Raw genomic sequence first — 16157 nt, 5'->3', positions numbered from 1 at the left:
CAACAATGCCGGCAGCGCGCGCCTGCTGCCGTTGGCGCCCGTTAGCTCTGGCGGGCCGGCGCAGCGGCGAGTTGAGCCGGAGCCCCGCCGCTCTGGCGCAACATCGGCTGAGCGGAGCGCTCCTAACCGACAGCGCAGCCGGCCGCGGGGAAGCACAGCCACCGAGAAAGCGGCCTGCAGAGCCCGACACAACGCGAAGGGCCGGGCCGGGCTGGGCTCGGTAACGGCCGGCCCTACGATGCCCACAGTGCCGTCACCGCCGACGGCAGAGCCGGGCCACTACGCTCGAGAACTGCTCCGGGGGGCGGGGGTGGCCCCTGTGATTGCGGGGAGGGGGATGTGCGCGCTCCAGGGCGGGGCTGAGCCCGGCTCGCGGCTCCGCGCGCACACGGTGGGAGGAGGGGAAGGAATAATGGGGGTCTCATCCCGTTCTCCCCCGCGGATCAGCACAAGAGAACACGGCCCGGCCCGGCCCGAGAGAAACTCACATGAACCGGGGGAAGTCGGAGCCGAGGTCACCGCCTCCGCCGCAGCGCCCAGAGGAGGCACGAGAGAAAGGACCCCTCAGGGCTGCCCTGAAGAACACCTGCCATTAAAATGGATTGTGCAACCTTAGCTCCCCAAATGAGCCATTTACAGCAGTTACATACCCTCCGCACAGAGCCCGCCTCTGTACCTCACGTTACAAATAATTGCAGTTGCTAAGCATCCGCAGTGGCACGCGCTTTCCCGGAAACCAGGGTCCTTCTCCTAGCGCCGGCGCTGACTGGTGAGGTAGGAGACGCGAGGGTAGGCAGCCAGTTCAGCGGCACCTGTTCGCGCACAGGGGGTGGGCTCGCGCGCTCGGGAGGCAGTGGCGTCCTCGTCAAGGGTCGGGGAGTTTCGGAGACACACAGCAATGTTTGGAGTAGCAACGGCGGCGCGAGGGCCCCTGTAGGTGGCTCGTGCCTCACGCCCAGCAGCTGTAGCAGGTACCCACCCTTGTGCCCTGTCTCGCCCAGCTCCGCTGCAGGGACTCGCTGCTCCCCGTGCTCCCTGGGCGGGGAGGGTCCTTGCAGCCACTGCCCTGCTGGGCCCCGCGCACCCTACCCCCGGGGAGTGTCCTTGCAGCCAGACTCTGATGCGCCCTGTGCACCATATTCTAGTGCCCGTTCACCAAAGCTTTCCACCTTCTGATCCCTTTTTTCCCCTTTCCCAAATTAAAATGAATACAGTTATGTTCTTTGGAGAAAGAAAAGATGCATAGGATCGTATCTAGCCTATCCTCTTCCTGGGAGCCAGTTCAGGATTCTTCCTTGCAGGATGTTGCTGTTTGTGCTTTTCAGACCTGATGCCTTTAGAGCACTTCGGTATGCCCCCCCCCCCCCCCGACAAATCTATCAGTCTTTCAAGAAGTGATTTTTCTTGCTAATTGCTTCAAGGACTGAAGAAATCCACCTGCTAGTGGTGAGGGAAAAACCATCTGGTGAGTGTGGAGGCCAGTGCATTAATTTTTGCAAAACTAATGAAAAGAAGTTTCAGGTCATTATCCTTAGGAAGATATATGCACTTCATAGGAAGAAGGTTAAGCTTGTAGTGAGCTGCTTTCCTGAGTCTGCAGATAGAAAGCTACAGAGATTCTATTAAAAAGAAAAGGAGTACTTGTGGCATCTTAGAGACTAACAAATTTATTTGAGCATAAGCTTTTGTGAGCTACAGCTCAAATAAATTTGTTAGTCTCTAAGGTGCTACAAGTACTCCTTTTCTTTTTGCGGATACAGACTAACATGGCTGCTACTCTGAAACCAGAGATGCTATTGCCTTAGTAGCTTTGCCAAGTAGGTACAGAGTAAATTTACATGACTTTCTGTCACTTTCTCTTCTGCTTTTCAAAACCCTAGGAAGCATAGTGAAACTCATAAGACTCAGGTCAATTAATGCTGTTGCCTGGTAATATGTGAGCAAGGGCAGAGACGGAGTCCAACTATTTATGGGTGAGGATGACCCCAAAATGACAGCTGGAGTAGAGGGGAGTTTGGGGAGTAGCAGTATTGGATCCCTAACTGTCAAGAAGAATGATGGGGCAGAGAGCTACTTCCTTCCAGCAGTCTATAATGAGGGGAGAGGCATCAAATTTATCACCCAACTGTTACCTAAACAAAGATAGAGGCCCCCGATCAGGGTCTAGGGAAAACAATATTTCCATTGCCCATATTCTTGGGGTGAGACTGCCTTGTCACAATGTGTTGCCTTTGGCTATTCTGCTGGGCCTACTCTCAAATTCCTATCTGCTGCTGGCTAGTAGGAAACAGCTACGTGTATCATGTCCTCAACCAGTCTGAGACTTGCAAGCTTTCCAGCAGCAGTTCAACAAACTAATTAAAATAAGTCTTCACCCTGGGAAGCTGCTTCATGTCTTTTATTCCCTGAATATTTGTGGATGATGCCTAAATTGAAGGAGTAGCAAATATACAGGAGAACAGAACTTTAAGTGCGAAGTAACCTGGAGATAGTAAAGCATGCCTTGCTGCAATGAGAATGCCAGTATTGAGCCATGAACCCGGGAGAGAAGAACCAAATATTGTGCATACAGTATTGAGGGAAGTGATCAAGCAGCTGCATCCAACATATTAAAATGAGATTATTTTTATGTTGTTTTCTTAATACTGTCCAAATATTACTTTTCTTTTAACAAAATACCATAGTTGTAACTAAGGAATTGGGATCATAGGTGTCCACAAGAGGATCTTGACGGTCTGAAATATGAAAATGTTTGTTTTTTTGTTTTTTTTTAAAAAAAGCCTCTTAATCTTCTAGTAGTCTGTTTTAGTTTTAACCTTTATAGAAGAAGTGGCTTTAACTACTTCTTCTAGAAGACTATCTTACTTTCTCCTGTGCCTGGATTTTGTTGTTAGAAAGAGTGAGGCTAACATGTACAGCAAACATACAACAATTTCCAATTAATCTTTTCCCATTTCTCTTCCTTCCTCCTCAATAAGAGAGACTGTGAAGTGATGGTGTCTGCGTAGTTTGTTACTTTCACTGTTTTACAACTTGCATTGTTCTGTAATGAAAATAATGGGCACCCGGGATGTGAAGGGTCAGGAGACATGGACATGTTTAGCTCTTCTGTATGATATAAATAAGCCTCTTTCTCAATTCTTTTTCAGTCTGAGCTGAGACCTAGTTGTTGGATTGTCCTCAAGGTCTCACCAAGTACAGTCTTTTTACGTAATTTTTTCTTTAATGAACAAACCACATCTGAAATTTGCCAACAATTATTTTTGCAAAATCTAATGCACAAAAATTGGAATTGGAAAAAACAGAATTGGAAGTAAAATCAAGAGGAATTCTTGAAAATTACAGGCGGGTATGTTACTTATTGTAGAATGAATATAACTGAAATGTGAAATAAAATGGACTACAATATTTAAGTGGAGGACTTTATAAGGTTTATGTCTGCTAAACTTAATGAATGACACAATAAATCTATTACTTTCATTGTACAATAAGTTTGACAAATCCAGTATATTTCTGTAAAACTGATTCCACTTATTTTCTTTTTTCTTAAATCTACCTAAAATATTGAAAAATGTAGGTGGTTATATTTGGTTCCTCAACTAGTTTGGATAGCTGTTTTGTACTTCTAGAAGGATTGCTTTTAATTTCAAAGATCATCTGGATAGCCAATAAACTTAAAAAGAGGAAGTACCATATATACTCGTTCATAAGCCGAATATTTTTGGTAAAAAAGTGACGCGTCAAAGAGTGGGGGTCGACTTATAAAAGGGTCTACACCAAAATTTGATGATTTTAAACTCTATGAAATCATTGAATTGAATATCTAATACATTGTCGTTTTGTTTACCTGGAGCGTCTGCAGATATGGAGCCCCTCAGTTCCCTGTGGCCACGGTTTGCCGTTCCCAGTCACTTCCCGCAGCTCCCATTGGCTGGGAATGCAAATGGCGGCCACTGGGAGCTGAGGGGCTCCATGTTTGCAAACGCTCCAGGTAAACAAAACGTCCTGACCCGCCAGCGGCTTACCGTGATGGGCCGGGAGCCGAAGTTTGCCAACCCCTGAAATATAGGGTCAGCTTATGAAAGGGTCATTCATTTTTACCATTTTTACTTGTCCATCTTGTGGGGGTCGGCTTATAAACGAACCAGCTTATGATCGAGTATATATGGTAAGCATATTTGAGAATACTTAAGTGCTATCACATTTTCATTCTCAAGAAAAATCTTTACAGTGGCAAGTTCTTAGGCACATTCAGATTTCTGAAACTTTCGGTAAAAGCGATTTAGTGAAGCAGTATTGTTTCCATTAAACTTTACACTTTATAATTCCATTTCAGTATATCTAACTAGTTTACAAAGAGGGGGGGAAATGTCAAGGTAGTAATTTTAAGTGTTCGTATGATGCATTTGACCACCAGAGCCCAATTCACTGTCTTTTATGTCCAAAGAGGCTCTTCTGTATCTCTGGTACTTCTAGAACGTTATTGAAACTGAGTTTTGTCCAGCCTGTTAACTATTTTTGCATATTTTTTACTATGAATACCAATTTTAAATGAGTGCTTCCCAAACTGAGGCCTGTGGAGTGCTTGCTCATGGTCATTGATAGGTGGTTGATCGCATGGTCTGGTTGTCCTTTCTTGCTTCCAGCTGCTAAATTTTAATATAGACAGTTAAAAATGCTTTTTCTTAATCTTTTTCTAAATTCGCAATTGCTGTAGTTACAGTGGGAATGTTATGGGATTGGGAATGGAACAGAGGATGGTTCATAATACAATTTCTATTAAGATATGGATTTGGTTAAAAGAATCAACTACATTAGACACGTTGTTTAGTTGCTCCTAGAATTGTTCCTTAACTATTTTTTCAATTATCACTTTAAAGGCAGGATTGTTTTAGTCTATTTTAATTCTAGAAAACTGCATGCTTTAAACAAGAAACAAAGTACGTATATTTGCAAAATTTTGAAACTTATATTTGTATTTCCTTTTCCTATAATTAGAGGTGGACATTCAAGTCCTAATACCTACTACATTTGCTGAGGAAGACTTATTCATCCATGGTTTGTGTACTGTGGAGACTTTCCAGCTTAGGGCTTGAGCCAGCAAACATTTATTGCCAGCTGTAATAATCACTAAATGGGACTAGTTATGGTAGTGTGTGCTCTACCTTGTAGTAAGTATTTGCAGGATTTGGCGTTAAAAGAAAAAGGTACAGTGAGACCCATAAGATAGTGTTCACCTCACATATGAACCTCTTGAAAAATATTAGGGTTGTAATAGGATATTACTGGTGTTGGTTAGTGTTTGTGGGTCCTGTAATGGAAGTGGAATTTTAAGATTTATTTGAATGGAGATAATGGAATTGGGAGTATGTTCTAGGCATGGGATGCAGCATAGATCACTTCTGAGACTAAAGTTTCTGTGCAAGACCTTCTTAGCGGTTGTGTTAGCCTATCATGCCTCTTTTCTACCTCAGATACTTAGCAAATCAAACCTGGAAGCAACTACTTAGTTTTCTGCCATTTTGAAAATGCCAAGGTACAAGTAAACATAATCATCTTCTTTTCCCTCCCCCGCCCCCCCCCCAACTACAGTTGCTTATTTAAAGTTTTATTCATGTCTAGTTGTATTGCAAAAAAAAAAAAGCAAAGCATCTTCTTCTTTTTTATCATAATTGGTTCTTATAACTTATAGAATTGTTAAACTTCTCTAGAAAAAAAGCTTTGTGTACAATCAAAACCAAACAAGTGCTTATGGGGTGAATATGTTAAGTCTCCAGTCCTGCAAGCACTTACGCATGTGCTTAACTGTAAGCGTAAGACTGTGTGTAAGTGTTCGCAGGATCAGGGCCTTAATTTATAGAAGGCATACAGTTAAAGTGTTGATATTGTGACTTACTCGAAACAGGCAGACCCTTGCACTCACACAGAGCCCCTTTGCAGTCAATGAGGCGCTAATGTCTATTTGTGAAGGATCAGGGTCAAATAAATGTACACTTAACTGAAGAAATACAAAAAAAGTATATCTTTTTAAAACTGTGTTGGGTAATAGAATAAAGCATTACTATAAAAACCTTAGTCTGTGCTGTTTCTCATTTATTTTCTTAAGATAGCAACTATATAATGGCACAGAATATGTATCTGATTACTTCTGAAGTTAGTATTTTTAATGCATTCATTTGTGGTGGAACAAATGCTTAATTCTGTCATGTGTTTGTAGATTATATTTGCTGTGTACAACAACCTTGTTTAAAATTTAAACCAAAATGGTGCCACATCTTCTAATTTTTGTTTGTTGCAAATCAGGATTTTCAAAATATAAATAAAAGTCAAATCTGAAACTTTAGTAAGAAGTTCGATTTCTTTTGTCCAACATCAAATTTCAGTGTGTAAAGTTAGGCAGCATTAGCTTAAGTACAGCACACATTACCTAAACATTAAATATACAGCCCATAGATTTGTTATATTTACACTCTAGTCTGTTTCTACATTCAGTGTATGTTTATTTAATTTTTTTAAACTCAGAGGGAGAGTGATTCACAAAGGGAAGCTGAGAAGCCCATGCTATGAACAAGGTGGCATTCCTTCACTAAAGAGCTACTCTTGACTGGCATATTTTTTTAGTGTTACGTGCCTTATTTTTCTTGGATAACTTTCTCAGTGTTAGTGAAATGCTACAGGGCAATATTAAGACAGAAAGGAAAAAAACTAACTAGTTTTCAGATTCCTCAGTTTTTTCTAAACAATTTTATTTTACTAAGTGTGTTGTTTCATGTCACTGTTGAGATGTAGGAAACACGGGGGGCTGGGCTTCTGGGTGCAAGAGACTGGCAAAGTCATTACAAGCATTGGAACTCAGCTTCTGACTCCAGCATGTATCTCATCAGAATCATCTACTGAGCATGCCTGGCCTATTTTATAGCTTCTCCTTACCTGAGCTCTGATGGCTCAGTTCTCAAATTTTGAATATTTATGACTCCACATACCAGGAGAATTGGCTCATGGAAATACTGATCCACCCAATGACTACCAGCCCTTAACTTCTGGATGGTTCTGGGCACTTCAGGTAAATGATCTTACTGTGTCTTACTGCATGTGTACACAGATAGAGATACAAACAAACACAATTAATTTCTCAGCAACCTCCCTTTGTCTCTAAATAAATAAAATTCTGCAATGCAAAAGGTATGTGGATTGTTTTTGATTTTTTCGGGGGTGGGAGTTATGTAAAAAGGGAGAAATAGCAGAGTGTGCAGCCAGAAAGAAACAGTGCCTATATCAAAGCGGAACAATAGGAAGAAGGGACCACAATCTTCGGAGTAGCTGGGAACTGGACCAAAAAAAACCGGCTGTGGCTGCAGATTGTAAAAAAGACCCTATTTGGGAATATTTTCAAGAAATTTCTGTACCACTAGGTAAAAAAGGAACACGTGCCAAACGTAAACAGTGCAACAAAGAGATGCAAGGTCTGGCTGTCCGAATAAAACAAGATTATGAAAAAGGCTCTTCAGAGGGCAGTGACTTTGAAGATGATTATGTGGACATGCTTGAATAGTCTGGATCAACTAGTTAGTAAATTTATTTTGCACCATTCTTATGGACTGCCTACCATATTTTATTATGCTAGTAAATGATAACTTAGATTATTATTATATACTTGTGTTTTGGGTGGATTTCTTCACTTATGAATTTCAAAATGTTTTCAAAATATAATTGGTATGTTACTTTGTTATGGGAGTATTTATCAGTTACGTTTTTATTGTTACTCCTAAACTTACTTATTTTATTGCTAATTTTTATTTTATTGATGATCAGACATCCTAGGTGAAGATTTTCTGTTTAAAAGTAAAGTTTTATTGGGAAGTTTATAAATTTTAAGGTGTTTTTTTTTTTTTTGTCAAACTGTTTGGTATGGTGCTAGAGATAAGGGTTTAAATAGATTTAGATAATCCTTTCTTGTTAATTATATTCCCTTTAAAACTGGCTTTAGAATAAATTATATCAGTGGTACAAGCAGCTGCAGTATGAGGAATTGTTTATTTACAACCTTACTTTTTTAAAGCAGTGAACTCAGTACCACTTCAGTGGGTGAGTGTGGTTTTTTGTTTTTTTTTAGGGCTGTCAAGCTATTAAAAAAATTAATCGCGTGATTAATCGCGCTGTTAAACAATAACAGAATGCAATTTATTTAAATATTTTTGGATATTTTCTACATTTTCAAATATATTGATTTCAGTTACAACACAGAACACAAAGTGGACAGTGCTCACTTTATCTTTTTATTACAAATATTTGTAATGTAAAAAAAGAAATAGTATTTTTCAATTTACCTAATACAAGTAGTGTAGTGCAGTCTCTTTATCATGAAAGTTGAACCTACAAATGTAGAATTATGTACAGAAAAAAACTGCATTCAAAAGTAAAACAGCGTACAACTTTAGAGCCTACAAGTCCACTCAGTCCTACTTCAGCCAATCGCTCAAACAAGTTTGGTTACAATTTGCAGGAGATAATACTGCCTGCTACTTGCTTACAATGTCACCTGAAAGTGAGAACAGGCATTCGCATGGCACTCTTCTAGCCAGCATCGTAAGATATTTTTGTGCCAGATACGCTAACGATTCATATGTCCCCTCATGCTTCAGCCACCATTCCAGAAGACATGCGTCCATGCTGATGATGGGTTCTGCTTGATAACGATCCAAAGCAGAGTGGACTGATGCATGTTCATTTTCATCACCTGAGTCAGATGCCACTAGCAGAAGGCTGATTTTCTCTTTTGGTGGTTCGGATTCTGTAGTTTCCGCATCCGAGGGTTGCTCTTTTAAGACTTCCAAAAGCATGCTCCACACCTCATCCCTCTCAGATTTTGGACGGCACTTCAGATTCTTAAACCTTGGGTCAAATGCTGTAGCTATTTTTAGCAATCTCACAATAGTACCTTTTGCATTTTGTCAAATTTGCAGTGAAAGTGTTCTTAAAACGAACATGTGTTGGGTCATCATCCAAGACTGCAATAACATGAAATTTATGGCAGAATGTGGGAAAAACAGAACAGGAGACATACAGTTCTCCAAGGAGTTCAGTCACGAATTTAATTAATGCGTTTTTTTTTTTTTTTTTTTTTTTTACTGTTTTCTTTTAGCATAAGGGGTTCTGAATCTCCATCTGCCGTATCTACAACTTCAGTGTCATCTGCAGGTACAGTAGGACCTCAAAGATACAAACACCAGAGTTACAAACTGACCAGTCAACCACGTACCTCATTTGTAACCAGAAGTACACAACCAGGTAGTAGCAGAGACCAAAGGAAAAAAAATAAACAAATACAGTACTGTGTTAAACTACTAAAAAAAATAAGGAGAAAGCAGCATTTTTCTTCTGTATTGTAAAATTTCCAAGCTATATTAAGTCAACGTTCAGTTGTAAGCTTTTGAAAGAACAACCATAATGTATTGTTCAGAGTTACGAACATGTCAGAGTTACAAATGTTCCTGAGGTGTTCATAACTCCTGAGGTTCTACTGTACCACCAACAGTGCTGCAACTAAACATATGTCAGACAATAAATTACCTGTGTTTGTGTTTAAAAAAACCCAAAAAGCTACATCATCCTGTAAATGCACCGATCATAATCAGGACCAGCAAATTGCAGCAAACCTCCATAGATTGTTCAGTTCATTTATGCAACAGATTCTTCCCTTTGTCTTGTTCAGAACAAACAATTCAGTGACATAGTTCAGTCATTATGACCAAGCTACTCTCTACCTAGCAAAGCAGACATTGCTAGAAAGTTGCTGGATATAGCGTATAAGAAGGAAATTGAACAGAGTGCAAAAAACATTGATGGGAAAATTTCTTAATCTTCTCCATCAATCAAGACTCAGTGTACACAATGACCTAGTATTATGTGCTTGTGTGACAACAGAAGATGGGGTTGTATATCGCTCAGAAACAAGTGACACATCAGGAAAGGCCTATTTCGAAGAATATTTAAAACTGTGAACTAAAATTCAAGTGTCAGGTGTGTAGTTTTCTCACAGATAATGCTGCAAATCGTTGGTAACAAAGATAAGAAGAAATTTAGGATAAAAAGAATGCAAGGAATCTGACACTTATAACCTACAAGTGCAGTGCTCATTTGATGCATCTTTTACCCAAAGACTTAAGTACAACTTAAGAATAATGGACAAAGTTGCTGAAATTATTTCTACAACAACCACTTTGTTTCATTTTCTCTGAAGAGAGCAGGAGGATCCAAATTAATTCTTCCCCAAGATGTGCGATGTAATTCAGTGTTTGACTGTTTTGAGCTATTTATTAAGAGCAGGCCTATTCAGATGACAATTTGTGAAGAAAACTGTGACAAAATTGATGGAACTGTCACAAGCAAAGTAGTTAACATGGGACTAAACAGAAATGTAAAGATACGCTGAATATACTGAAACACATTTCCATAGCCCTGGACAAACTGCAGAAAAATTGTTGCCGTATTGGTTGATGCTGCTGAAATTTGGAAAGGACTTCAAGAAACATGGAAGAAATACCCAACAACAAACTTAAATTGTAGGCAGTAAAGAAGCAGATTTTCTTGCCAGTATTGTCGACCCAAAGTACAACGGGTAGGTGCCTAACTGCTGAAAAACATGCTGCTGCTATGCCATGGGCATCTGATAAGCACTCATCAGTTATGCCAACCATATTAAATTTCAGGGCTGGAGGTGAACCATTCAAGTAGTATATTTTTGCTGATGTTTTAGAGAGTCACCATTCAACTGGTGAAAGTCACTAGCTAAGCACCTGGAGGGTTGAAAAAGGAGGAACACTTGTTTTTCTCTTCCAGTGTATGAATAAAAACGAGGAGGGTGGGGATGTACTAATTGTAAAAGTTTAAAGGAGTATTGTGTTTGAGACTGTCTCATTTTGAAGAGACTTAGGGTACGTCTACAGTACAAAATTATTTCGAAATTATTCTATTCCAATTTTTGGAAGCAATTTTATATATTCGGTCTTCCGTGTCCCCACTAAAGCGCGTGAATTCGGCGGAGTGCATCCACAGTACCAAGGCTAGTATCGAATGTCGGAGTGGTGCACTGTGGGGAGCTATCCCACAGTTCCTGCAGTCCCCACCGCCCATTGGAATTCTGGGTTAAGCTCCCAGTGCATGATGGGGCAAAAACATTCTCGCGGGTGTTTCTGGGTGTGTGTCGTCAGTCGCTCCTCCCTTCGTGAAAGCTATGGCAGACGATTGTTTCATGCCTTTTTGGTGTGCAGACGTCATATTGCTTTCAGCAGACGGTGCACCGCTGCTCTCCTGCTTCTATGAATCCACCTCTCATTTCCTCTCATCTTCCTACGTAGTCTCTACTATCTACTCTTTCTCTTCCTCATCGAACGGTTCCGCTGCCTACTCTGCTCGGCCATCGTGAACCGAGCAGCACAGCTTCCGCCACCAATGCTGCTCTCCTGCTATTGCTGCGCTTCCGAGCTTCTCCATGTTGTCTGTCCTGGGCTCCCGCCTCTGTGAAAGCTACAGAAGACAACCATTTTCCGCCTCTTTTTGGCTATCATGAACCGAACAGCACCTCTTCCACTGCCACTTTGCTCTCCTACGTTTTGCGCCCTTTTTCCAGGATTACCCATACAGGTGCCATAGCCATGGAGCCCGCTCAGATCTCCCGCTGCAGTTTTGACCATTGTAAATACCTAGCACATTATTCAGCAGTATGTGCAGCGCCTGCAAAACCAGGCAAGGAATTGACGACAGTGCGATTACGATAGTGATGAGGACATGGACACAAACGTTCCTAGAAGCACAGCATGTGGCGATTGGGAGATCATGGTGGTGATGGGCCACATTCATGCCGTGGAACGCTGATTCTGGGCCTGGGAAACAAGCACAGACTGGTGCGACCACATAGTGTTGCAGGTATGGGATGATTCCCAGTGGCTGCGAAACTTTTGTATGCATAGTCACTTTCATGGAACTTTGTGACTTGCTGTCCCCTGCCCTGAAGCGCAAAGACACCAAAATGAAAGCAGCCCTCACAGTTGAGAAGCGAGTGGCCATAGCCCTGTGGAAGCTTGCAACACCCGACAGCTACCAGTCAGTCGGGAATCAGTTTGGAGTGTGCAAATCTACTGTGGGGGCTGCTGTGCTGCAAGTAGCCAACGCAGTCATTGACCAGCTGCTATCAAGGGTAGTGACTTTGGGAAATGTGCAGACCATTGTGGATGGCTTTAATGCTCTGGGGTTCCCTAACTGCGGCGGGCCGATAGACGGAACGCATATCACTATCTTGGCCCCAGAACACCACGGCGGCTAGTACACAAACTGTAGGGGGTACTTTTCCATGGTGCTGCAAGCACTGGTGGATCACAAGGGACATTTCACAGACATCAACGTGGGATGGCCGGGAAAAGTGCATGACGCTCCATCTTCAGGATCTCTGGTCTGTTTGAACAGCTGCAGGAAGGAACTTACTTTCGAGACCAGAAAATTACTGTTGGGGATGTTGAAATGCCTATAGTTATCCTTGAGGACCCAGCCTACCCCTTAATGCCATGGCTCGTGAAGCCATACACAGGCACCCTGGACAGTAGTAAGGAGCAGTTCAACTATAGGCTGAGCAAGTGCAGAATGGTGGTAGTTTGGATGTTTGAAAGCGAACTGGTGCAATTTATTGACTCAGTTAGATCTCAGCACAACCAATATTCCAATTGTAACTGCTGCTTGTTGCGTGCTCCACAATATCTGTGAGAGTAAGGGGGAGATGTTTATGGTGGGGTGGGAGGTCGAGGCAACACGCCTGGTGGCTAGTTTTGCACAGCCAGACAACAGGGCGATTTAGAAGAGCGCAGCAGGGCACACTGCACATCTGAGAAGCTTTGAAAGCCAGTTTCATGACTGGCCAGGGTACGGTGTGAGAGTTGTGTTTGTTTCTCTTGAAGTTACCCGACCCCTGTATATATGAAAGGAAATAAAGTCACAATTGTTTAAAAACTGTTCTTTATTATTTGCACAACACACTGAGAGAAATAAGAAGGTACATCAGGGGCGGGGGGTAACTGGGGGACAGGAGTGGAGGAGGAGGGAAGGACAAGACCAGAAACCAAATCAAAACTTCGGATATGGCAGCTTTCTGCTGCTTGTGCAATCCTCTGGGGTTGAGTGTGTGGGTCCCCGTAGCCTCCCCTCGCCATGTTCTTGGACGTCTGGGTGAAGAGGCTATGGAACTTGCGGAGGAGGGAGGACGGTTATACACGGGCTGCAGCGGCAATCTGTGGCCTTGCTGCCTTTCCCGCATTAGATCCACCATACAGCAGAGCATGTCAGTTTGCTCCCCCATGAGCTTGACCATAGCATCCTGCCTGCTCTCATCGCGCATGTCCCTCCTCTCTTTGTGTTCATGTAACGCTTTATGGGACTCGGCAATTGTTTGCCTCCATGCATTCAGCTGGGCCCTATCAGTGCGGGAGGACTGCATGAGCTTGGCGAACATGTCGTCCTGAGTTCGTTTTTTCCACCTTTTAATCTGGACCAGCCTGTGGGACGGAGTAGATAGAGGCCGCGTTGAAACATTTGCACCTGCGGGAGGAGAAAAAGGGAGGGTAGTATTTTAAAAGATACATTTTAGAGAACAAAGGGGACACTTTCTCAGTGAAACAGGCAATTCATAGTACACAGCACATGTTCTTTCTGTACAAGGTCCCATTTTGCCTTTTGTACTGAAGTACCTGCCACTTGCAAGCCATCACATGCAGCTGGGCAACAGAATTCAGCTTGCAGGCAGCCATGGTAAGCCCTAGGGGCATGCGGGGTTCTGCTTCTTCCGCATTCATTTCAATGCTTTCAAACTGCTGGGCCCCCTTTCCCATAGCAAGCAATGCCTGGTGGATTTGCCATTTAAAAGGAGAGCCTGTGGGCTCTCTGGGATGATCGCTTCACACAACACCCTCTTTCCCTCCCCACCCCCTCACAAACCGACCCACCGCATGGCTCCGATGAGGCTCTGAGCAGGGATGAGCCCTTTAAACTAAACGCAAACAGCCCAGCGAGGCTGGGTTTCCCCCTGCCCCCCACCGCGTGGCTCCGATCAAGCTTTCACTCATCAGAAGTGCCTTCTCCAGGGTCATGGTCTGGGAGCATGCCTTGGGAGTGGGGGGAAGCTATTGGCTCCAGCATTAAGAATAGTTTCTGGCTTGGGGGGAAAACGGATTCCCCACTTGCTGCATGTGTACTCTCCTCCTCCTTCTCCTTCTCTTTGTCCTCCAAAAACTCATCCTCCTCGCTCCGTGCTACTCCCCCCTTGCAGGTGTCGACGGACAGTGGTGGGGTAGTGGTCGTCACCCCCCCCATAATTGAATGCAGCTCACGGTAGAAGCGGCATGTATGGGGCTGTGACCCAGAGCGCCTGTTCACCTCCCTCGCTTTTTGGTACGCTTGCCTGAGCTCCTTGATTTTTATACGACACTGCTCTGTGTCCCTGGAGTAGCCTCTTTCCATCATGGCCCTGGAGACTTTAGTGTACGTATTTATGTTTCTTTTTTTGGAACGTAGTTCTGCCATAACAGATACACCTCCCCAACATACGATGAGATCCAGTACCTCCCATTCGGACCATGCTGGAGCTCGTCTGCGAATCCAGGACCACATGGTCGCCTGTGATGGTGGACTCTGCATGGTCACCTGTGATGGTGGACTGTGCTGATGGTCACCTGTGTTGGTGGTGACCAAACAGGAAATTCAAAAGTTTCCGGGGCTTTTACTGCCTACCTGGCTAGTGCATCGGAGTTGAGAGTGTTGTCCAGAACGGTCACAAGGGAGCATTCTGGGATAGGTCCCGGAGGCCAGTAACGTCTGATTGTGTCCACATTACCTGTAACCCAGAACTGCGATCTCAATTTTAGCGCTACTCCACTTGCCAAGGTGGAGTACGGAAATTGGATTAAAGAGCCCTTTAAATCGGAAAAACTGGTTCCGTCGTGTGGATGGAATCAGTTTTATTTCGAAGCAACTCGGCTAATTTCGAAGTAACCGTGTACTGTAGACCAGGCCTTAGGCAAGTAGGAACTCTAGTCACCTTTACTTAAGCATATTTAAAAGTTTTCCCAGGCTGACCTGAAATGATCAGTTTGGTTCACTGACTGCAGTTAATCCTTCTGTTTCTTTAATAAATCATTTTAGTTGTATATATGAAACATGTTTTGATACAAGAAGTTTATGTATTCAAAACATTTAAGGTGGTTTTGTTTAATAAATATAAATTAAATTCCGGTTACCATCCTAATGCGGCTTGACACAAATCATGAGCAAAAAGTTTATGTAATAGAAAATCATGAATGAATTATTACTTATTTAACGTACTAAAATGTACAATTAATAAGCATCTGAAAATATTAAGGTATAGAGTTGTTTAAATAGATCTATATATTTATAGAGTCGCCTCCTAATAGAAAAAAATGTACCTTTTCTTTCGAAAATAACTGAAGTACAAATTGAAATGTTGATCAGAATCATTTATTTAAATTGAGACATTCCACTTGGTGATTTAAATCGCCTTGATTTAAAATCAGTCCACCCTGAATGCCAAGTTAAAATTCTGTATTACTTATTTTATTCCTTACTCTATCTTCCTTTCTGTCCTTCCACTCACTTCTGTAATCTGTTTCTCACATGCCATGTGCGCACACACATGCACATGCTGTCTCTTTCACACATTCTGGCAACAGGGACAGTCATGTCTAACGATGGCCTATGCTGCCAGGCTTCACAGCCCAAAACTGATTGGGGAAATGGGTTAAGCAAAATCATACACTCAGCTGTATTAGATTCTGATACTTGGTCCTTCATGTCAAGATGTTAGCAGGCCAGCTGAAGAGGGAGAATTTGTGACTTAACCTGTCAAACATGTATTTATTGGGGGGGGGGGTGTTGTTTTTTGTTTTTGTTCTTGTATTGCACAGCTGTGACACATTTTTTCCAAAAAAGTGTGAGTGAAATTTTAACTCTAAATTAATTGAAATGCCATGTAATGCTTGGCCCAGACTAGGGAACTTGCTTCCCCAAGAGATAAGAATGATGATGCAACTCACCACTTCTGGAACTAAAAGCAAAACTCATTTCTTTGAATCAGTGTTTCCAATAACTTTTTCACATAT

The 16157-nt window shown here is 42.5% G+C and overlaps 2 protein-coding genes across 3 annotated transcripts in view; one reads left to right on the top strand and one right to left on the bottom strand.

Moving 5' to 3' along the window:
• The window catches only part of AIMP1 (aminoacyl tRNA synthetase complex interacting multifunctional protein 1), a 62862-nt gene extending 62192 nt beyond the window's left edge, over positions 1–670 (bottom strand). The window contains exon 1 of one of the 2 annotated variants that reach the window (XM_074950714.1): positions 651–670. Coding sequence is in view for 1 of the 2 variants with exons in the window: in XM_074950713.1 (XP_074806814.1) it covers positions 489–490 (2 nt within the window). In the remaining variant the exon portion in view is untranslated. The other variant, XM_074950713.1, reaches the window with a different exon arrangement.
• Positions 671–771: 101 nt separating this feature from the next.
• The window catches only part of TBCK (TBC1 domain containing kinase), a 186959-nt gene continuing 171573 nt past the window's right edge, over positions 772–16157 (top strand). The window contains exon 1 of the mRNA XM_074950710.1: positions 772–971. The gene's annotated coding sequence lies outside the window, so the exon portion shown is untranslated. The remainder of the gene's footprint in view (positions 972–16157) is intronic.

Source organism: Natator depressus, chromosome 4, assembly GCF_965152275.1.
Source record: "Natator depressus isolate rNatDep1 chromosome 4, rNatDep2.hap1, whole genome shotgun sequence".
Taxonomy (NCBI): domain Eukaryota; kingdom Metazoa; phylum Chordata; order Testudines; family Cheloniidae; genus Natator; species Natator depressus.
This window is presented reverse-complemented; position numbering and strand designations above follow the sequence as displayed.